Below are 23,863 nucleotides of genomic sequence, written 5' to 3' on the forward strand. Positions count from 1 at the left end.
TCAGTGTGGATTGGTAATAACAAATCCTCCTCACTGACGATCAACACTGATGCACCTCAAGGATGTGTGCTTAGCCCACTGCTCTACTCTCTCTATACCATGACTGTGTGGCTAGGCATAGCTCAAATACCATAAATAAATTTGCTGATTATACATCCATTGTTGGTAGAATCTCAGATGGTGACAAGAGGATGTACGGAAGCGAGATATGCCAACTAGAGGAGTGGTGTCACAGCGACAAACTTGCATTCAACATCAGTAAGACAAAAGAGCTGACTGTAGACTTCAGGAAGGGTAAGGTGAAGGAACACACACCAATCCTCACAGAGGGATCAGAAGTGGAGAGAGTGAGCAGTTTCAAGTTCCTGGGTGTCCAGTTCTCTGAGGATCTAACCTGGTCCCAACATATTGATGCAGTTATAAAGAAGGCAAGACAGTGACTATACTTCATTAGGAGTTTGAAGAGATTTGGTATGTCAACAAATACACTTAGAAACTTCTGTAGATGTACCGTGGAGATCATTCGGACAGACTGCATCACTGTCTAGTATGGAGTGGGGGGGCTACTGCACAGGACTGAAATAAGCTGCAGAGGGTTGTAAATCTAGTCAGCTCCATCTTGGGTACTAGCCTACAAAGTACCCAGGACACGTTCAAGGAGCGGTGTCTCAGAAAGGCAGCGTCCATTATTAAGGACCTCCAGCACCCAGGGCATGCCCTGTTCTCACTGTTACCATCAGGCAAGAGGTACAGAAGCCTGAAGGTACACACTCAGCGATTCAGGAACAGCTTCTTCCCCTCTACCATCCGATTCCTAAATGGACATTGAACCCGTGAACATTACCTCACTTTTTAAATATATCTTATTTCTGTTTTTTGCATGATTTTTAATCTATTCAATATACATATACTGTAATTAATTTACTTATTTATTATTGTTATTATTTTTCATCTTCTTCTAGATTATGTATTGCATTGAACTGACCTGGTAAATTAACAAATTTCACGTCACATGCCGGTGATAATAAACCTGATTCTGATTCTGATTCTGATTTTTGTCACCCATCTGAAGTTCTGCCAACGACAGTCGTGTCATTAGCGTTATTTATAAATGGCTCCGGCACTTATAGCCCTGCAGGTTACATCTAGGAACCATTTAAATGTGTGAATGTTTCTGGCCCTACCACATTCTCAAGCTGTAAGTTCCAGATCCCTATGAGACTGGGTGAAAATATTGTTTTTATTCTTTCCCCCTGATTCTTCTGCACATTACTTTATACTTGTACTCATACTCCCTGCTTTGAGGCTCCTATGCTATGGTAAAGAGAGCCTTCCTTTTTATTCTGTCTGGGTCCCTGAAAATTTTATACACCTGTCCTGGGATCTATGCTGACGATTAAGACCCAATAGTCCAATCAAAAGTCTGTAAGTTGAGGCCCGTGGGCCGGAGCCCAAGTCTGTGAGTCTGCCAGGGACGTTGAAGCTCAACATGTGTGAATTCAAGTCTGCTGGAAGCTGAAGGCCAGCTCTCAGATTTCAGCACTGTTAATGCGTATGTGTGGGAGCGAGGAAAGTGGCTTGATTTGGTGGTGTTGTTTTGATGATTGCGTTCTGTGTTGTTTTTTGTGATGGCACAAAGGTTGGGGGGTGTTCTGGATAGTACGGAGGGCTGTCAGAGGTTACAGCAGGACATCGATAGGATGCAAAACTGGCTGAGAAGTGGCAGATGGAGTTCAACCCAGATAAGAGTGAGGTGGTTCACCTTGGTAGGTCAAATATGATGGCAGAATATAGTATTAATGGCAAGACTCTTGGCAGTGCAGAGGATTAAAGGGATCTTGGGGTCCGAGTCTACAGGACACTCAAAGCTTCTGTGCAGGTTGATTCTGTGGTTAAGAAGACATACGATGCATTGGCCTTCATCAACCATGGAATTGAGTTCAAGAGCCAAGAGGTAATGTTGCAGCTATATAGGACCCTGGTCAGACCTCACGTGGAGTACTGTGCTCAGTTCTGGTCACCTCACTACAGAAAGGAGGTGGAAACTATAGGAAGGGTGTAGAGGAGATTTACAAGGATGTTGCCTGGATTGGGGAGCATGCCTTATGAGAATAGGTTGAGTGAACTCGACCTTTTCTCCTTGGAGCAGTGGAGGATGAGAGGTGACCTGATACAAGTGTATAAGGTGATGAGAGGCATTGATTGTGTGGATAGTCAGAGACTTTTTTCCAGGGCAGAAATAGTTAACACAAGAGGGCACAGCTTTAAGGTGCTTGGAAGTAGGTACAGAGGAGTTGTCAGGGGTGAGTGTTTTATTCAGAGAGTGGTGGGTGCGTGGAATGGGCTGCTGACAACAGTGGTGGAGGGGGATACGATAGGGTTTTTTAAGAGACTCCTGGATAGGTGCATGGAGCTTAGAAAAATAGAGGACTATGGGTAACCTTAAGCAATTTCTAAAGTAAGTACATGTTCGGCACAGCTGGGTTGAAGGACCTGTATTGTGCTGTAGGTTTTCTATGTTTCTGTGTTCTGCCAAATATTGTGGGCATGTTGTGTTGACACCGGAATGTATGGCAACACTTGTGGACTGCCCCCAGAACATCCTTGGGAGTGTTCTTTGTTAACACAAGTGTTTTGATGTTTCGATGCACGTGATGAATAAACTTGAATCTTGAATTAAGCAACACGTACAAAATGCTGGAGGAACTCAGCAGACCAGGTAGCATCTATGGAAAAAAGTACAGTCGACATTTTGGGCTAAAACCGTTTGGCAGGACTGGAATAAAAATCTGAGGAGTAAATTTTAAAGGTGGGGAGGGGAGAGAGAGCCACCAGGTGATGGGTGAAAGTTGAAGGGGGAGGGATGAAGTAAAGAGCTGGGAAGTTGATCGGTGAGATGAGGTAAGACAGGGAAAAGGGGATAGGAAATGGAAAAGAAGTGGGGGTGTTGGGGGGCATTATCAGAAGTTTGAGAAATCGATGTTCATGCCATCAGGTTGGAGGCTACCCAAACTGAATATAAGGTGTTGTTCCTCCAACCTAAGTGTGGCCTCATCACAACTGTGGAGGAAGCCATGGATGGATATGTTGAAATGGGAATGGGAAGTGGAATTAAAATGGTGGCCACGAGATCATGTTTGTTCTGGCAGATGGAGCGTAGATACTCGGCGAAGTGGTCTCCCAATCTATGTCAGGTCTAATCGATATGCAGGAGGCCACACCGGGAGCACTGAACACAGTAAATGACCCCAGCAGTCTCACAGGTGAAGTGTTGCTTCACCTGAAGAACTGTTTAGGGGCCTGAATGGTAGTGAAGGAGAAGGTGTAGGGGCAGGTGCAGCACTTGTTCAGCTTGCAAGGATAAGTGCCATGAGAGATGAATAGAGAAGGAAGCCACACAGGGCGCGATCCCTGTGGAAAGCAGAAATTGGGGGGAGGAGGAAATGATGTGCTTGGTGGTGGGATCCTGTTGGGGGTGGCGGAAATTTCAGAGAATATGTGCTGGAGGTGGAGGCTGGTGGGGTGGTAAGTGAGGACAAGAGCAACCCTATCTCTGGTAGGGTGGAGGGAGGATGGGGTAAGAGCAGACATTGATGGTGAAGGAAGAGAAGCTCCTTTCTTTGAAAACGGAGGAAATCTCTTTCGTTCTGGAATGAAAAGCCTTATCCTGAGAGCAAGCGTGGTGGAGACAGAGGAATTGAGAAAAGGACATGGCATTTTCACAAGTAGTAGGGTGGGACATGGTGCAGTCTAGGCAGCTGTGAGAGTCCATGGGCTTGTAATAGACATCAGTGGATAAGCTGTTTCTGGAGATAGAGACAGTGAGATTGAGAAAGGGAAGAGAGGTGTCGGAAATGGACCAGGTGAATTTGAGGGAAGGGTGGAAGTTGGAGGCAAAGTGGATGAAGTCGATGAGTTCAGCACAGGTGCAGGAAGCAGCACCAACACAGTCATTGATGTAGTGTAGGAAAAATGTGAGATCGTCACTTATGTAGGCTTGGAACAGACTGTTCCACGTAGCTGACAAACAGGCAGGCATAGCTGGGACCCATGTAAGTGTCCATGGCTACCCCTTTTGTTTGAAGCTACTGGGAGAAGCTAGTGGAGAAATTAGAGTGAGGACAAGTTTCGCCTGGCGGAGGGGAACTGGTTGGGTCTGGTGTCCAGGAAAAAATGGAGAGCTTTGAGGACTTCTTGGTGGGGAATGGAGGTGTATAGGGACTGGACAACCATAGTAAAAATAAGACGATGGGGTCCAGGGAACTTGAAATCCATGAAAAGATCAGGAGTGTGTGAGGTATCATGGATGTAGGTAGGAAGAGACTGAACTAGAGGGGGATAAAACAGGGTCGAAGAGTTCAGTGGAGCAGGAACAAGCTGAAACAATGGGTCTACATAGACAAGCGGGTTTATGGATCTTGGGTAGGAGGTAGAAATGGGAGATGCAGGATGCAGGAACTATGAGGTTGGTAGTGGTGGCTGGGAGACACCCAGAGTCAATAAGGTTGGTGATGACGTGGGAGACAAAGGCCTGGTGTTCCTTAGTGGGGTCCTGTTCCGGGGTAAATAAGAAGAGGCGTCTGAGCGTTGGCACTGGGCCTTGGCAGGTAGAGGTCAGTTCACCAGACTACTACAACACCTCCCTTATCTGCCAGTTTGATGGTGCGGTTAGGATTAGTGCAGAGGGAGTGGAGAGCAGAGCGTTTAGAAGGAGTGAGGTTGCTGGACTACTGCAGCATCTCCCTTATTGCAGGTTTGATGGTGAGGTTAGGATTAAGTCTCTGCTTTGTGTCACCTGAACTAATGCCAGCCTATCTAAACTTCTCTCTTAACTGCAGTTTTCTAGACCTCGACATACTCTTGCTATCAATGTATCTTTCTTATGATATGGTGGCTAGAACTGTACACAGTATGTTATGGATGTACGACTTGTGGCCTAATTAGAGGTGTAGCCAGTTGTGGACTACCATCAAGTGAAGACGGAAACTGCTCTGGAACCCCTTTACATTAGGCAGCATCTGTGGAGAGAGAAACAAAATTAACATTTTGAGTTGATGACCTTTCATTAGAACAGGAGATGTGAATAAACAAGTTGCAAAGTGATGGAAGGAACAAAGGAAATATCCTTGTTTAGATGGAAACCAGAAATCTCATGCAGTTGATATTACCAAAGAGAGGGTGATGAGGACTTGATCATCAGGGCTCATCTATCTGGAGGAGTCATAAATAAATAGAGATGAACAAGGACAGTGAAAAGGACAAAGATCAGAAGAACTATGAAAAGCGGAAGATCACTGAAGTAACAGAATGCTGAAAACATTCTGTAGATGCTGGAAATTCAGAGCAACACCTACATAAAATGGTGGATGAACTCAGCAGATCAGGCAGCATCAATTGACAGGAATGAACAGTCAATATTTTAAGTTGAGATCCTTCATCAGGACTGGAAAGGAAGGGGACAGAAGTCAAAATGTGAAGTGTGGGGAGGGGATGGAGTACAAGCTGGCAGGTAATAGTTGAAAAAGAGAAAATCTGCAGATGCTGGAAATCCAAGCACCACACACAAAATGCCGAAGAAAGTCAGCAGGCTAGACAACATCCCATTGATGCTGTCAACATTTTGGGCGGAGACCCTTCATCAAGACTGGAAAAAGAGTTGAGAAGTTCGAGCAAGCAAGTGAGGGGAGGGGAGTAAGAGTACAAGGTGGTATGTGATAAGTGAGACCGGAGAAGGGGGAGGGGTGAAGTAAAGAGCTGGGAAGCTGATGGGTGAAAGAAATAAAGGGCTGGAGAAGGGGGAATATGATAGGAAATGGTGGAAGACCATGGAAGAAAGAGAAGGGGGAGGAGCACCAAAGGGAGGTAATGAGCAGTTAAAGAGATAAGGTGAGAGAGGGAAATGGGAATGGGAATGGTGAAGAGGGGCAATTACAGTCTGTTTGAGGAATCAGGTGATAGGTGGGAACGAGTATGGGGAAAGGAGGTTGGGTATGTGAGAGTATATGAAGAGAAGGTGATGGATGGAAAAGGTAAAAGGCTAAAGAAGGAATATGATTGGATAGGAGAGTGGAATATGGAAGAAAGGGGAAGAGAGGGGCACCAGAGGGAGGAGAAAAGAAGGGGTAAGAGTGGACTTAGCATGTGAAATGTAAAAGAAGGAAGAGTGAAGGAGGAGAAATTGCTAGAATTTAGAGAATCAATGTTCATGTTATTGATAGATGCTACCCAGACAGAATGTGAGGAGTTGCTCCTCCAGCCTGAGAGTGGCCTCATTGTGGCAGTGGATGAGGCAATGGACCGACATGTCGGAATGGGAATAGGGAACAGAATTAAAATGCGTGGCCACTGGGAAATCCTGCCTACTTTGGTGGAAGGAGTGAAGGTGCTTGATGAAGTGGCCCATCAGTAAAGATGAAAGAAACTGAATAAAAGCTACAGGTGCCAAATATTTCATTAAAAAATCCAATTATCTGAAGCTGTTGAATTAATTACTGGGTCCCAAGCACTATTACATGTCCAGTTGGATTACAAGATCTTGTTGCTTAAAATTGCATTGGGTTTAATTGGAACAGTGTTAGGGAGCCAAGAAAAGAGACATCAGATTTGGGAGTTAAAGTGTGAAATGACTGGAAGCTCAGGATAATCCTTGTACATAGATGGAGGTAGATTGCAAGGCAGTCTCTCAATCTGATGATAGCTTTCAGCCCGAAATCTTGACTGTTTATTCCCCTCCTTCGATGCTGCCTGACCTGCTGAGTTCCTCTAGCATTTTGTGCTCCCAATTGGTGTTGATTCTCTTCAGTGCTTATAGTTTAAATCTCAAGATTAATTTTCATTGGATATTTTTTCTCTGTAGGTGTTTTTCTGGGGTCTTCGTGAACTCAAGCGAGTGCAGCTCCTGGCGGTGGATCGTCCTCAGGTTTTCATTGAATGTTCTGGGACAATCATCAAATCTTCTGTCATTCAGAATTACAAGAAAAATCCCAATTTTACAGTGCAAACAGACAGTTTTATTGTGGTAAGTAAATAGCTGTTGAATTCACTGATCATATTATTAACAGCGACAGGAAAACTGTTGGCTTGCCCCAGTTCTGCCAGCTTCTTTTTCAGATCTAGCAGAAGCCAAACCAGCTGCAAAAAATGGCAGGCTGGAGGCTGAAGGAGATTGTCTATCCTTGGTTTGGAGGACTGTGTATGTGAGGGGGGTACTAGGCTTGTTTTGCTGTTGCTGCTTGTTTCATTTTATTTCTGTGTTGTTCTGTCAAGCACTGTGGGTACGCTGTGTTGGTGCAGGAATGTGAGTCGACACTTGTGGGCTGCCTCCAGTACACCTATGAGTGTGTTGGTTGTTAATGTAAACAATGCACTTCACTGGATGTTTTGACGTGCGCAGTGATAGGGGACTCTATAGTTAGGGGGTCAGACAGGCGGTTCTGTGGACGCAGGAAACACAGATGGTGGTTTGCCTCCCAGGTGCCAGGGTCCAGGATGTTTTGATCACGTCCACAATATCCTGAAGTGGGAAGGTGAACAGGCAGAGGTCGTGGTACTGTACAGGTTGGTACCAACGACATAGGTAGGAAAAAGGAGGAGGTAATGAAAACAGACTACAGGGAGTTAGGAAGTTGAGAAGCAGGACCTCAAAGGTAGTAATCTTAGGATTACTGCCCGTGCCACGTGAGAGTGAGTATAGGAATAGAGTGAGGTGGAGGATAAATTCGTGGCTGAGAGATTGGAGCAGGGGGCAGGGATTCAGATTTCTGGATCATTGGGACCTCTTTTGGGGCAGGCGTGAATTGTACAATAAGGATGGGTTGCACTTGAATCCAAGAGGGACGAATATCCTGATAGGGAGGTTTGCTATGGCTACTGGGGAGAGTTTAAACTAGAAATGCTGGGGGAGTGGGAACCCAACTGAAGAAATGGCGGGGGGGCGGGGGTTGGCTCACAAATAGAGAAAGCTTGTAGGCAGTGTGAGAGGGAGGATAGGTTGGTGATAAAGAAGGGACGTGCTCAGTCTGATAGTTTGAGATGTGTCTATTTTAATACAAGGAGTATCATGAACAAAGTGAATGAGCTTAGAGCGTGGATCAGTACTTGGAGCTATGATGTTGTGGCCATTGTAGAGACTTGGATGGCTCAGGGGCAGGAATGGATACAAAGAGTGCCAGGCTTTGGATGTTTCAGAAAGGACAGGGAGGGAGGCAAAAGAGGTGGGGGCATGGCACTGTTCATCAGAGATAGTGTCATGGCTGCAGAAAAGGAGGAAGTCACGGAGGGATTGTCTACAGAGACTCTGTGGGTGGAAGTTAGAAACGAGAAGGGATCAATAACTCTACTGGGTGTTTCTTATAGACCACCTAATAGTAACAGGGACATCGAGGAGCAGATAAGGAGACCGATTCTGGAACGGTGCAATAATAACGGCGTTGCCATGATGGGAGATCTTAATTTTCCCAATATTGATTGGCATCACCCTAGAGCAAGGGGTTTAGATGGGGTGGAGTTTGCTGGGTGTGTTCAGGAAGTTTTCCTGACACAATATGTAGATAAGCCTACAAGAAGAGATAGTGATCACAATTCTGTCTCCTTTACCATAGGATTGAAGAGGGATAGGAACAGACAAGTTAGGAAAGCATTTCATTGGAGTAAGGGGAAATATGAAGCTATTTGGCAGGAACCTGGAAGTATAAATTGGGAGCAGATGTTCTCAGGGAAATGTATGGCAGAAATGTGGCAAATGTTCAGGGGATATTTGCCAGTAATTCTGCATAGGTACGTTCCAGTGAGACAGGGAAAGGATGGTAGGGTACAGGAACCATGGTGTACAAAGGCTGTTGAAAAGCTAGTCAAGAAGAAAAGAAAAGCTTACAAAAGGTTCAAAAAACTAGGTAATGATAGAGATCTAGAATATTATAAGGCTAGCAGGAAGGAGCTTAAGAATGAAATTAGGAGAGCCAGAAGGGGCCATGAGAAGACCTAGGCTGGCAGGATTAAGGAAAACCCCAAGGCATTCTACAAGTATATGAAGAGCAAGAGGATAAGACGTGAGATAATAGGAGCAAACAAGTGTGACAGTGGAAAAGTGTGTATGGAACCGGAGGAAGTAGCAGAGGTACTTAATGAGTACTTTGCTTCAGTATTCACTACGGAAAAGTATCCTGGTGATTGTTGAGATGACTTACAGTAGACTGAAAATTTTGAGCATATAGATATTAAGAAAGAGGATGTGCTGGAGCTTTTGGAAGACATCAAGTTGGGTAAGTCAACAGGACTGGTAGAGATATACCCCAAGCTACTGTGGGAGGTGAGGGAGGAGATTGCTGAGCCTCTGGTAATGATCTTTGCATCATCAATGGGGATGGGAGAGGTTCCGGAGGAGTGGAGGGTTACAGGTATTGTTCCCTTATTCAAGATAGGGAGTGGAGATAGCCCACGAAATTATAGACCAATGAGCCTTACTTCAATGGTTGGTAAGCTGATGGAGAAGTTCCTGAGAGGCAGAATTTATGAACATTTGGAGAGGCATAATATGATTAGGAATAGTCAGCATGGCTTTGTCAAAGGCAAGTCATGCCTTTTGAGCCTGATTGAATTTTTTGAGGATGTTACTAAACACATTGATGAAGGTACAGCAGTAGATGTAGTGTATATGGATTTCAGCAAGATATTTGATAAGGTTCCCCATGCAAGGCTTATTGAGAAAGTAAGTAGGCATGGGATCCAAGGGGACTTTGCTTTGTGGATCCAGAACTGGCTTGCCCACAGAAGGCAAAGAGTGGTTGTAGACAGGTCATATTCTACATCAAAGTCGGTGACCAGTGGTGTGCCTCAGGGATCTGTTCTGGGACTCCTTTTCTTTGTACTTTTTATGAATGACCTGGATGAGGAAGTGGAGGGATTTTCTGATGACACAAAGGTTGGAGGTGTTGTGGATAGTGTGGAGGGCTGTCAGAGGCTACAGTGGGACATGGATGGGATGCAAAACTGGGCTGAGAAGTAGCAGATGGAGTTCAACTCAAGTAAGTGTGAGGTGGTTCATTTTGGTAGGTCAAATATGATGGCAGAATATAGTATAAATGGTAAGACTCTTCACAGTGTGGAGGATCAGAGGGATCTTGGGTCCGAGTTCACAGAACACTCAAAGCTGCTGTGCAAGTTGACTGTGTGGTTAAGAAGGCTTATAGTATATTGGCCTTCAACAACTGTGGGATTGATTTCAAAAGCCGAGAGGTAATGTTACAGCCCTATAGGACCCTGGTCAAACACCACAGTACTCTGCTCATTTCTGGTTATCTCACTACAGAAAGGATGTGGAAACTATAGAAAGAGTGCAGAGGAGATTTACAAGGATGTTGCCTGAATTAGGGAGCATGTCTTATGAGAGTAGGTTGAGTGAACTTGGCCTTTTCTCCTTGGATCGACAGAGATGAGTGGTGACCTGATAGAGGTGTATAAGATGATGAGAGACATTGATCATGTGGATAGTCAAAGGCTTTTTCCCAGGGCTGAAATGGCTAACATGAGAGGGCACAGTTTTAAGGTGCTTGGAAGTAGGTACAGAGGAGATGTCAGGTGAAACTTGGCTGGAGGAAGGGCAGGATTGGCTGATGCAGGTACTGGGGTTTAGGTGTTTTAAAAGGAATAGGATGGGAGGTAGAAAAGGCGGGGGGGGATGTAGCATTACTGGTCAGGGATAGTATCACGGCTATAGAAAGGGAGGACGCTGCAGAGGGAGTGTCCACTGAGTCAGTGTGGGTGGAAGTCAGAAATAGGAAGGGATCTATCACTGTGCTGGGAGTAGTCTATAGGCCTCCAAATAGCCCTCGGGACACCAAGCAGCAGATAAGCAGGCAGATTCTAGAATGGTGCAGGAAATACAGGGTTGTAGTTATAGGTGATTTCAACCTCCCTCATATTGACTGGCACCTCCTGACTGCAAGGGGGATAGATGGGGCTGAATTTGTCAGGTGTGTTCAAGAAGGATTCCTAACACAGTATGTGGACCGGCCGACGAGAGGAGAGGCCATACTGGATCCAGTTCTGGGTAATGAACCTGGTCAGGTGGCAGACCTCTTGGTAGGGGAGCATTTTGGTGAGAGTGACTACAACTCCCTTAGCTTCAGCATAGCTATGGAAAAGGATAAAAACAGACAAAATGGGGAAGTGCTTAACTGGGGAAGGGCTAACTATGAAGGGATGAGGCAGGAACTAGTGAGAGTAAATTGGAAACAGATGTTCAAGGGTGAAAGCACAGAAGTAATGTGGAGGAAGTGTAGGGACCACTTGTGCTGGGTTCAGGATAGGTTTGTCCCACTGAGACAAGGAAAAAATGGTAGGAAAAGGGAACCGTGGCTGATGAAACACGTGAGGCAACTCGTCAAGAGGAAGAAGGAAGCATATGTTAGATATAAGAAGCAGGAAGCAGGAGGGGCTCATGAGAAATATAGGGTAGCCAGGAAGGAGCTTAAGAAATGACACAGTTTAAAACAATACATAGACTCCATTATTCCAAAGAAAAGTTGCACAGTTCCTACCCTGACGTTTCACCAGTTTGTAATAGATGTAAATCTATGAACAGTAACTTGTCACATTCATTCTGGTCATGTTGTAAGCTTTATGCATACTGGAAAAGTATTTTTCACTGTTTCTCAGAGGCTTTTGGGAAGTGGTGGGAATCAGACCTGCTTCTAGCCATCCTTGGAGCAACAAGCTCCCTATCTTCAGCCAATAGGTATGAAAAAATGGCTGTATTGTTTGGAATGGTGATTGCTAAGAAGTTAATCCTGCAAATGTGGAAAATGGACTCTGTGCCTACGTACGATCTATGGCTGAGAGAACTGGCAAATACTTTACATTTGGAGAGACTGAGACTATGTAATGAGGACAGAGGGGACATCTTTGAAAGGATATGGGGCCCTGTATTGGACTTTCTCACGGGGTGAGGACTGAGGGTTTTTGGTGTGGTGCACCTCTGCTGTGTATGTTTACTTTTGCCTTTATATTTTTCTCCCTTTTGATGCTCAATATTTAATTTGATTTTGTTAAGGTCGTGGTTTATGTGGATGTGCTGTATTTTTTTCTGTTTTTTTGTTTGTTTGCAATAAAAAAAATAAGAAGAATATATATAAAAAGAAAGGACTTAGGAGAGCTCGAAGGGGGCATGAGAAGACCTTGGCATGTAGGATTAAGGAGAACCCCAAGGTGTTCTATGTGTATGTGAAGAACAGAAAGATGACAAGAATGAAGGTGGGGCCGCTAAAGGATAAAGAAGGCAACATGTGTCTGGAGGTGGAGGAGGTTGGGGAGGTTCTAAATGAATACTTTGCTTCAGTATTCACAAGTGAAAATGACCTTGATCAGGGTGATGTCGAAATAGAGCAGGCCTGTGTGCTGGACAACATGGAGATTAAGGAAGAAGTGTTGGATCTTCTTAAAAACATCAAAATTGATAAGTCCGCAGGGCCGGACGTGATATACCCTAGGTTGCTGTGGGAAGTGAGAAAAGAGATCGCTGGAGCAGTAGCTATGATCTTTGAATCCTCTTTGGCTGCAGGGGAGGTGCCGGAGGATTGGAGAATGGCAAATGTAGTTCCCTTGTTTAAAAAAGGTAATTGGGAGGATCCTGGGAACTATAGACCGGTGAGTCTTATGTCGGTGGTCTGCAAACTATTGGAGAGCATTCTTAAGGATAGGATCTACGAGTATTTGGAGAAGTACAGTCTACTTAAGGATAGTCACATGGGTTTCTGAAGGGAAGCCCGCGCCTCACGAGCCTAATTGGGTTTTTTGAAGCGGTAACAAAAGAAGTTGATGAGGGTAGGGTGGTAGATGTGGTCTACATGGATTTTAGCAAAACATTTGACAAGGTTCTCCACGAGAGACTCATCCAGAAAGTCATGGGTCATGGGATCAGTGGAACCTTGGCTGTTTTGATAAAAAATTGGCTTACAGGAAGAAAGCAGAAGGTAGTAGTGGAAGGAAAGTATTCTGCCTGGAGGTCAATGACTAGTGGAGGGCTGCAAGGATCTGTCCTGGGACCACCTGCTCTTTGTGATTTTTATAAATGACCTGGATGAAGAGGCAGAAGGATGGGTGAGTAAGTTTGCGGATGACATAAAGATTGGAGGAGATGTGGATGGAGCTGTAGGTTGTCGAAGGTTAGAAGAGGACATAGACTGGATGCAGAGTTGGGCAGAAAAGTGGCAGCTGGAGTTCAATCCGGATAAGTGTGAGGTGATGCATTTTGGAAGGACAAACCAGAAGGCTGAGTACAGGGTTAATGGTCAGTTACTTAAGAGTGTGGATGAACTGAGGGACCTTGGGGTTAAAATCCATACATCCCTCAGGGTCATTGCACAGGTTGATAGGATAGTTAAGAAGGCCTGTGGGATACGAGGTTTCACTAATAGGGGGATTGAGTTCAAGAGTAGAGAGGTCAAGTTGCAACTCTACAAATCTCTGGTGAGACCATACTTAGAGTATTGTGTTCAGTTCTGGTCACCTCATTTATCATTAAAGATGGCGCCGGTAACTGGTGATTTTGCGCATGTTCTCCCGAGCAAACTGCCCTCTCCACTATCCTATACCTGAGAAACCCTTCTAAACCTTCAATTTGGCAAGATAAAAAAAGATCAACAACACCCTGGTGAAGCTACTGACCCAGCTGGAGACCACCGTGCCAGAACTGCTTCTTAAACTCTGGACCGCACCTTGACCAGACCAACGAGGCGCACCATATTCCCAGAGACCCGTTGTCTGCTACCGTGCCGGAGCGCTTGGAGACACGGCCCATTCCGACCAGCACCTCTCCGGAGCAGACGACCACACAGAAGTGATGGCGGAGAACTCAAGGTGCCCCAGACGCTTCCCCAGAGCGACCACCATAAATCCCCGTTGGTGGCCATCCACAGCTGCCGGAAGTGAGGTCTCCACCGCTGACCTCGGAAATCAAGCCTGAGGCTCGACTGGAGTGGAGGCTTCCGCAACCGTGACTCCGCTTAAGGGCTTGTTTCAGCAAGGAGACCGGTCATCCGGGATTAAGTGTCGGCTTCAGGACCCGACCCAATCGACAGTCCAGGCCCCCAGCAGCTGGAAGTGGCAGCGGAGTCTCCCCCGTTACTTGGCCTGACCCAGAGCGCAAGACGACGGGACACGCCAACATCAAAGAGCTGACAACAACACACTGCATTGATGAAGATCAGGAAAGATGCACTACTTACCGAGGAAGTGTGGGAAAAGAGCTGGGCTGCTGATCAGATTGAAGCTGAGGGGCTTCAGGGTCCCTATGCCCACCATCCTACCAGCTAAAGTGCAAGCCATAGAGAACAAGGTGAATGATCTTAAAGGGAGACTTACCTACTGTAGGGAGATGCAGAACTGCTGTGTATTCTGTTTCATTGAGACCTGGCTCTCCCCTGCCACCCCCGACTGTACCATTCGACCGGAGGGATTTTCGATCCATCAGATGGACTGCACGGTGTCTTCGGGCAAGACGAGGGGAGGTGGTGTCTGCCTACTGATCAACACTGGGTGGTGCTCGGACACAATGGCACTGACAAGCTCCTGCAGCCTGGACCTGGAACACCTGTCAGTGAAGTGTCGTCCCTACTATCTGCCACGGGAATTCACCTCGGTCATACTGACAGCGGTCTACATTCCCCCCCAGGCGGACATGGAGTGTGCTCTGAACATACTGTATGCCAGAATCAGTGAACTTGAGACCAGGTATCCGGAGGTTTTGTTCATTACAGCCAGGGACTTTAACCAGGCCAACCTCAGAAAGGCGCTGCCAAAGTTATACCAACATGTCTCCTGCCCCACCAGAGGCCTGAATATACTTGACCACTACTACACAGCAGTTAAGGGTGCCTACCGTTCCGTCCCACGACCTCACTTCGGAAAATCGGACCATCAGGCCGTACTCCTCCTCCTGGCTTACAAACAGAAACTGAAGCGGGAGGTCACGGTGTCAAAAGTAGTGTCGCATTGGACGGAGGAAACGGATGAGGTCCTCCGTGACTGCTTTGAATCGGTGGACTGGTTAGTATTCAAGAACTCGGCAGCTAACCTTGATGAGTATGCCTCAGCTGTCACGGATTTTATTTAGAAATGCACGGAGGACTGTGTGTCTCGCAAGACGATCCAGGTATTCCTTAACCGGAAACCTTGGATGAATTATGAGGTCAAGTCCCTTTTAAAGGCTAGAGCTACAGCTTTTAGGTCCGGGGATACCAGCCGCTACACGGAATCCAAGTGTGAACTCCAGAAAGCCATTAAGGGTGACAAGAGGCAATATTGAGCCAAGTTGGAAGCTCAGGCTAACCAAAGGGATGCCAGTAGACTATGGCAGGGTCTAAATGAGATCACTGGGTGCAAAGAAAAGGCTGGGAATATCAATAACTGTGGCACTTCTCTTCCTGACGAACTTAATGTATTCTACGCAAGATTCGAACAGAAGAGGAGCGTCCCGCTCCCTCCGGATGAACCAGACCTGGTGGCATCGAGATTCATCGTCACCAAGGAGGACATTAGAAGGGCCTTCCTGAAGATAAATCCAAGGAAGGCCACGGGCCCAGATGACGTCCCGGGACGAGTTCTCCGGGCCTGTGCAAATGAGCTAGCTGGGGTGTTTGCTGACATCTTCAACTGCTCCTTGCTTCAGTCTAAGATCCCCTCATGTTTTGAGAAGGCAACGACAATCCCAGTGCCGAAAAGAGCAAGGTGGCATGCCTGAATGACTATCGAACTGTGGCTCTGACATCAATTGCTATGAAGTGCTTCGAGCAATTGGTTATGGCACACATCAACCACAGCCTACCGGCCAAACTCGACGCTTTGCAATTCGCCTACCGGAGCAACAGGTCAACGGCAGATGCCATCTCTCTGGCCCTACGTTCCTCCTTAGAACTCCTGGAGAATAAAGACGCATACGTAAGGCTCCTTTTCATTGACTACAGCTCTGCCTTTAATACCATCATTCCAAATAAACTGATTCCTAAGCTCCGGAACCCGAGCCTTAGCACTCAGATCTGCAGCTGGATCTTCAACTTCCTCACAGACAGGACTCAGGCTGTAAAAATAGGGGACAAGCTCTCCTCTACAATCACTCTGAGCACCGGTGCCCCACAAGGCTGTGTACTCAGCCCCCTGCTGTACTCACTGTACACCCATGATTGTGTAGCCAAGTTTCCATCAAACTCAATATATAAGTTTGCTGATGACACAACAATTGTAGGCCGTATCTCGGGTAATGATGAGTTTGAGTACAGAGAGGAAATTAAGAACCTGGTGGCATGGTGCGAAGACAATAACCTATCCCTCAACCTCAGCAAGAAGAAGGAATTGGTTGTTGACTTCAGAAGGAGTAGCGGACCGCACGACCCAATTTACATCGGTGATGCGCAAGTGGAACAGGTCAAAAGCTTTAAGTTCCTCGGGGTCAATATCACAAATGACCTGACTTGGTCCAACCAAGCAGAGTTCACTGCCAAGAAGGCCCGCCAGCACCTTTACTTCCTGAGAAAACTAAAGAAATTTGACCTGTCCCCTAAAAACCTCACTAATTTTTATAGATGCACCGTAGAAAGCATTCTTCTAGGGTGCATCACAACCTGGTATGGAAGTTGTCCTGTCCAAGACCGAAAGAAGCTGCAGAAGATAGTGAACACGGCGCAGCACATCACACAAACCAATCTTCCGTCCTTGGACTCACTTTACACCGCACGCTGTCGGAGCAGTGCTGCCAGGATAATCAAGGACACGACCCACCCAGCCAACAGACTTTTCGTCCCTCTTCCCTCCGGGAGAAGGTTCAGGAGCTTAAAGACTCGTACGGCCAGATTTGGGAACAGCTTCTTTCTAACTGTGATAAGACTGCTGAATGGATCCTGACTCAGATCTGGGCCGTACCCTCCAAATATCCGGACCTGCCTCTCGGTTTTTTTTGCACTACCTTACTTCCCATTTTTCTATTTTCTATTTATGATTTAAAATTTAAATTTTTAATATTTACTCATTTTAACTATTTTTAATATCTTTAATATTTAATATTTGTAATCCAGGGAGTGTGAAGCACAGAATCAAATATTGCTGTGATGATTGTACATTCTAGTACCAATTGTTTGGCGACAATAAAGTACTATAAGTATAGGAAGGATGTGGAAGCTGTGGAGAGGGTGCAGAGGAGATTTACCAGGATGTTGCCTGGATTGGAAAACAAGTCTTATGGGGCAAGGTTAGCAGAGCTGGGACTTTTCTCTTTGGAGCGTAGAAGGATGAGAGGGGACTTGATAGAGGTCTACAAGATTATGAGAGGCATAGATAGGGTGGATAGCCAGTACCTGTTTCCCAGGGCACAAATAGCAAACACCAGAGGGCAAATGTACAAAGTTAAGGGAGGGAAGTTTGGGGGAGGCATCAGGGGTAGATTTTTTACATAGAGGGTTGTGGGTGCCTGGAATGACTTGCCAGGGATGGTGGTGGAGGCTAAAACATTAGGGGTATTTAAGAGCCTCTTGGACAGGCACATGGATGAAAGGAAAATAGAGGGTTACGGGGTAGTGTGGGTTTAGTAGTTTTTTTTTAGGAATATATGGGTCGGCACAACATTGAGGGCTGAAGGGCCTGTACTGTGCTGTGGTATTCTAGCGTCTACTAAGTTTTTTATGTAGAGAGTGGTGAGTGCGTGGAATGGGCTACCGGTGACAGTGGGGGTGGAAGCAGATACAATAGAGTTTTTTGAGAGACTCTTGGATAGGTACATGGAGCTTTAAAAAGATAAAGGGCTATGGGTATCCCTTGGTAATTTCTAAAGTAAGTAATGTTCAGCACAGGATTGTGGGCCAAAGGGCCTATATTGTGCTGTAGGTTTTCTATGTTTCTGTTTCTAAATGAAGTTGAATCTTGAATGCAAGTATACGGAGAAGTAACAGAATATGTCTTAGATAATTCACAAAGGTCCAAACACAATAAATCCTCCCAACATATTTTTGACATTTTATATGTCTTTTTGTACCTCATACGCCACTCCTTAAGTTCTTAAAAAGTGACAGTAATTTATTCTCAAGGAATTTATTTCAAAATATGCATTCAGTAGCCACTTTAACACCTATTTGTTAATGCATGTATCTAATCAGCCAATCATGTGGCAGCAACTCAATATAAAAGCATGCAAACATAGTCAAGAAGTTCAACTGTTGTTCATACCAAACATCAAAATGGAGAAAAAATATGATTTAAGTGACTTCAATCATGGAATGATTGTTGGTGCCCAATTGGATGGTTTGATTATCTCAGAAAATGTTGATCTGTTGGGATTTTCATGCACAACTGTCACTAGAGTTTACAGAAAATGGTGTGAACAACAGAAAAAAAAATCCAGTGCATGGCAGTCTGTGAGCAAAAACACCTTGTTAGTGAGAGAGGTCAGGAGAGAATAGCCATACTGGTTCAAGCTGGCAGGAATGCCACAGGAGCTCAAATAGCCACATAACAGCATCTCTGAATGCACAACGTGCCAAACCTCAAAGTGGATGAGCTGCAGTAGCACGCAACCACAAATGTACGCTCAGAGGACACTTTATCAGGTACGGGGGTACCTATAAAGTAGCCATAGAGTGCATATTTGTAATACAGCCCTATAAACTGCTTTTGAACTGCTGAATTTTTCTAGCAGCTTGTCTTTTCTCTAAGGGGCTCCATTTTCTTATTAGAATGGTAAGGTCTCTCCCCAATTTCCTTGTTGCTGATTTCATAGAACACAGAGCAGAGAACTTTACAGCCCAGTACAGGCCTATCAACCCATAAAATTGTGCTGACCTTTTAACCTGCTGTAAGATCAATGTAACCCTTCCCTTCTACAGTGCTGCCGTTTTTTCTATCATCCATGTACCTATCTAAGAGTTTCTAAAATGTCTCTACGTATATGCCTCCACCACCACTGTTGGCAGCATGTTCCATGCATCCAAATGTTCAAAGGTTCAAAAAAATGGTTCAAAGATTCTTTTTAGAACCATAGAACCATAGAACATTACAGTACAGAAACAGGCCTTCTGGCCCTTCTTGGCTGTGCCGAACCATTTTTCTGCCTAGTCCCACTGACCTGCACCTGGACCATATCCTTCCATACAGCTTTTATTCATGTATCTGTCCAAGTTTTTCTTAAATGTTAAAAAATGAGCCTACATTTACCACTTCATCTGGCAGCTCATTCCACACTCCCTCCACTCTCTGTGTGAAGAAGCCCCCACTAATGTTCTCTTTAAACTTTTCCCCCTTCACCCTTAACTCATGTCCTCTGGTTTTATTCTCCCCTTGCCTCAGTGGAAAAAGCCTGCTTGCATTCACCCTATCTATACCCATCACAATTTTATATACCTCTATCAAATCTCCCCTCATTCTTCTACACTCCAGGGAATAAAGTCCTAACCTATTCAACCTTTCTCTGTAACTCAGTTTCTCAAGTCCCAGCAACATCTTTGTATACCTTCTCTGCACTCTCTCAACCTTATTAATATCCTTCCTGTAATTTGGTGACCAAAACTGAACACAATACTCCAGATTCGGCCTCACCAATGCCTTATACAACCTCACAATCACATTCCAACTCTTATACTCAATACTTTGATTAATAAAGTCCAATGTACCAAAAGCTCTCTTTACGACCCTATCTACCTGTGACACCACTTTTAGGGAATTTTGTATCTGTATTCCCAGATCCCTCGGTTCTATTGCACTCTTCAATGCCTTACCATTTACCTTGTACGTTCTACCTTGGTTTGTCCTTCCAAAGTGCAATACCTCACACTTGTCTGTATTAAACTCTATCTGCCATTTTTCAGCAAAGCATCGGTAAAGACGCAGACTTGCCCCAAAGACTACTCATTCACCTGGTAATTCAACATACCACAGGCTTTCTCTCTCCCTAATAAGGGAAATGAAGATGTCTCCATCTGACAGCGAGAGGGGAGACTTAACAAAGCAACTCGCTGATTTATGGTGTTAAAGGTCTGTTGTGTCGCTTTCTCCGAGCTCTGTGCCCAACGAACTCAAGTCTCTGGACACACAGCCAGCAGCCAGCTCACTGCTTACGATCTTCAGCCTCTCATGATGCACCAGGCGGTGGTGGCAACACCAACCTCGAATTCTCCCGCCTCCAGAGCCATGAAAGTATAGCACCCTGAAGGCCCACTAGTCTTCCAGGCCGCATTCTCAGCATATCGAAAAGTGGTCGGTCGTTACTCCCCGAGAGCGGGTCCCATTTCTGCAAAGAACCAAAGTCAGTGTGTAACTTCAGGTCAGGGTCTTCAAAAGAATCCTGAAAAAGAAAAAAAAGAGATATCAAGATAGATTTTTATTGTCGAAGTATGCATGTATTGTACAACCCTAATATTTGTCCATTCCAGATAGCCATTAAATACAGAAAGATAATGATGTTGATGAAAGAAAACACATCAATTTCTCCCCCTCTGGCACGATAAAGAAAAGAAACAAAGCTCCCAATCCCAAAATTCTCCCCTCCCCTGCAGCAAAAAAAGCAACAATAACAGTCCCTGACCCCTCACTTGCTGAAAACAACTGCGACAATAGCCATCCCCGATGCCCTCACTCACAGAAAAGAACAGTGACAGTAGCTCGAAACCCCCAACTCCCCCCTTAAACACAAATCAATTAACACATCACCTACCTGCCAATCGACCACGAGAAAGACAACACTGAAAAACTGAAGGAAACCAATACATACAGTCCAATAATCACATAAATATCAGAATCGAAAACATCCTTTCGTCTGCATATGAGGAAAACAGCCACACAGACTCGGTCATAAAGAGTGACAACCAACCTGGGTCTGAACACCATCAATCCACCACTCCTTGGGCAAAAATACTTACTGCTGACTTTCACCATATACTTTCCTCCAATCATTTTAAAATTATGCCCACCTCATATTAATTTTTTCCACCTTGGCGAAAAAATCTCTGGCTGTCTATTTGATCTATGACTCCTATTATCTTTCACACTTCTACGAAATCACCTCACATCTTCCTTTGCTCCAAAGAGAAAAGCCCTAGCTTACTCAACCTATCCTCAAAAGATATGCTGTCTGATCCAGACAACATTCTGATAAATTTCCTCTGAACCCTCTCTAAAGCGTTGACATCATTCGTGTAATGTGGTGACTGGAACTGAAACAATATTCCAAGTGTGATCTCAGCAGGCCAGGCAGCATCTCAAAGTTCTGGATGCTGCCTCCTCCAACACTTTGTGTGTGTTGCTTGAATTTCCAGCATCTGCCAAGTATGATCTACCAGGGTTTTATAGAGCTGCAACATTGTCTTACAACACCTGAACTCAATCCCATAACTAGTGAAGGCCAGCAGACCAGATGTCCTATTAACTTGCACGGCAACATTGACAAATCTGTGGATGTGGACCCCATGATCCCTCTGTTTCTCCCCATTGATAAGAATCCTGCCATTAACCCTGTACTCTGCTTTCAAGTTTGAACTGCCAAAGTGTATCACTTCACACTTTTCCAGACTCAACTTCATCTGCCGACTCTCAGCTTAGCTCTGCATCCTATCATTTCCCGATTGTAATAGGAGACCACAATATGCAAGGGGATTGGGAAAATCAGGTTGGTGTTGGATCGCAAGAGAGTGAATTTATTGAATGCCTATGAGATGGCTTTTTAGAGCAGCTTGTGCTTGAGCCTCTTCAGGGAAAGGCTATCTTAGATTGGGTTTTGTGTAATAACCCATATCTTTTTAAGAGCTTAATGTAAAGGAACTCTTAAGAGGCAGTAATCATAATATGATTAAATTCATTCTGCAATTTGAGAGGGAGAAGCATAAGTCACATCTATCAGTATTGCAATGGAATAACGGGAATTACAGAGGCATAAGAGAGGAGTTTGCCCAGATAGATTGTAGGAGGATACTGGTGGAGATGATGGCAGAGCAGAGATGGCTGAAGTTTCTGGGAATAGTTCACAAAGTGCAGGATAGATACTTCTCATAGAAGTTCTCAAATGGCAAGAGTAGTCTACCCTTTTACTTCTTCATCCAAGTCATTCACAAAAATTCCAAAGAGCAGATGTCCCTGAACAGATCCTTGCAGAACACCACTGGTCACTGACCTTCAGGCAGAATATGTTCCACAACCACAAGTCAATTTTGAAACTACACAGCCAAGTTTCCCTGGATCCCATGTCTCTTGAATTTCTGAATGAGTCTACCACAGGGAATCTTGTAAAAGACCTTGCTAAGTGCCTTGCTTCTTCTGACATTTTGTACTTTTGGACATGTGTAATCCTGATTGGTTAAATGTCCTCATCTCTGACCTGATCTCTATGGTTTGGTGCTGGAAGCAACAGCAGAAAGAAGCCCTGCCCTAACATACGCAGCTCTGGGATAAACAAAGAACTCTGAAACCTTGTTTCACCTCCTTCAAATGCTCTGTACGAGGTACCAAACTGTGCTCGTCAGGCTGCACTGAGAAAAAATAGAACAAGGAATTTTGAATTCATTTTTTGGTGTTTCTATGTTTGGTGTATAACAGAGGGAATAGAAATGAGTTTTGTAGTAAAGGCTGAAGAAGAGGGATTGGGGTTCTGTTTCCAGGAGAGGGTCCTCAGCCTTGTTCTCTTGCCAACAGAGCTCCAGAGATACTGCTTGACCTGTTGAGTTCCTCCAGCATTCTGTGTGTAACTCATTTAGATAGTGTGATAGAAAGTAAAAGAAGATTAGAGTGATGCAAGGAGAATGGAGGAAAGAGGAAGGGGGCCAGGAGGGAAGGAGATGAGTGAAGAAAGAAGGAACTGAAATGAAGGGGAAGTGTTTAAGGAGAGGAACTGTGGAAGGCACTTACGACAAGGAAAACATCTTGAGGGGTGGGAAGTAGTGTTGTAAGGGGCAATGCCACTTTTTATATAGTAATAAGTATTTTTATGAATTGCTTGAATTTACATTAATATTTGAATTATGTTGTAAATGATTCCAATTTTTGAAATGTTTTAGTTATGAATTTTCTTTCATTGCTAATTGAAATACTTCCTAATAGTTTTTGATTATGACAGTGAAACACAGAGTAGAACATAGAACATTCCAGTACAGACTTCAGCCCATGATGTTGTGCCAAACTTTTAATCTTCTCTAAGATCGATCTCACCCTTCCCTCCTGCCTAGCCCTCCATTTTCCTGTCATCCATGTGCCTATCTCAGAGTTCCTTTAATGCTTCTAGTGGATCTGCCTCTACCACCACTCCTGACCGTATAAAAACCTATAAACATGGCTTAGATACTTGTCAAATGTTTTGTTTCATTTACTTTGAACAGGATTTGCCCCCATGTTCCCACTTGATGGCACTATGCTAATGTACAGGGCCCTGACATTTTAGTTTGTAAAGGTTTCAGGCATATATCAAAATTGACAGAACCAGACAAGGGTCAGTGTTTGTTCCATATCAGCAGCAAGAGGGGTTGCTCATCACTGATGCTAAATATTCCACTCAGACACCCCAGGAATACAGCCACATTGCAGTGGGAATCTGATTTAAATGTAATACCTAACTCTTAGAAGTAATGCCATGGTATCGTAGTGATAATACATTGAATATATTACCAACAAACTCTATACTCTCCATCCCACCCCCCACAATACCCAACAGCTAATCCCTGATCTTTTCCTCCTAGCCACTGTTAGCTTCCAATCCCTCTCGCCCACTTTTCCCTACTCATCTCCGTCATTCCCTCTTGTCATAGGATATCTCAGTCTCTGGCCTCCTATTGGTTTTCCTGTTGAATTGGATCATAGTTTCTCACTCTGGCCAACTGAAAGGAGAAAATACATGTAGAATTTAGGC

General features: G+C 44.8%; 1 protein-coding gene across 1 annotated transcript in view; it reads left to right on the forward strand.

Annotated features, from left to right (window-relative positions):
- The window catches only part of fer1l6 (fer-1 like family member 6), a 311,731-nt gene that overhangs the window by 189,570 nt on the left and 98,298 nt on the right, over positions 1-23,863 (forward strand). Inside the window, exon 24 of the mRNA XM_072267285.1 lies at positions 6,857-7,018. Coding sequence (XP_072123386.1) covers positions 6,857-7,018 — 162 coding nt within the window. The remainder of the gene's footprint in view (positions 1-6,856; positions 7,019-23,863) is intronic.

The sequence above is a fragment of the Mobula birostris genome, chromosome 9, assembly GCF_030028105.1.
Source record: "Mobula birostris isolate sMobBir1 chromosome 9, sMobBir1.hap1, whole genome shotgun sequence".
NCBI lineage: Eukaryota > Metazoa > Chordata > Chondrichthyes > Myliobatiformes > Myliobatidae > Mobula > Mobula birostris.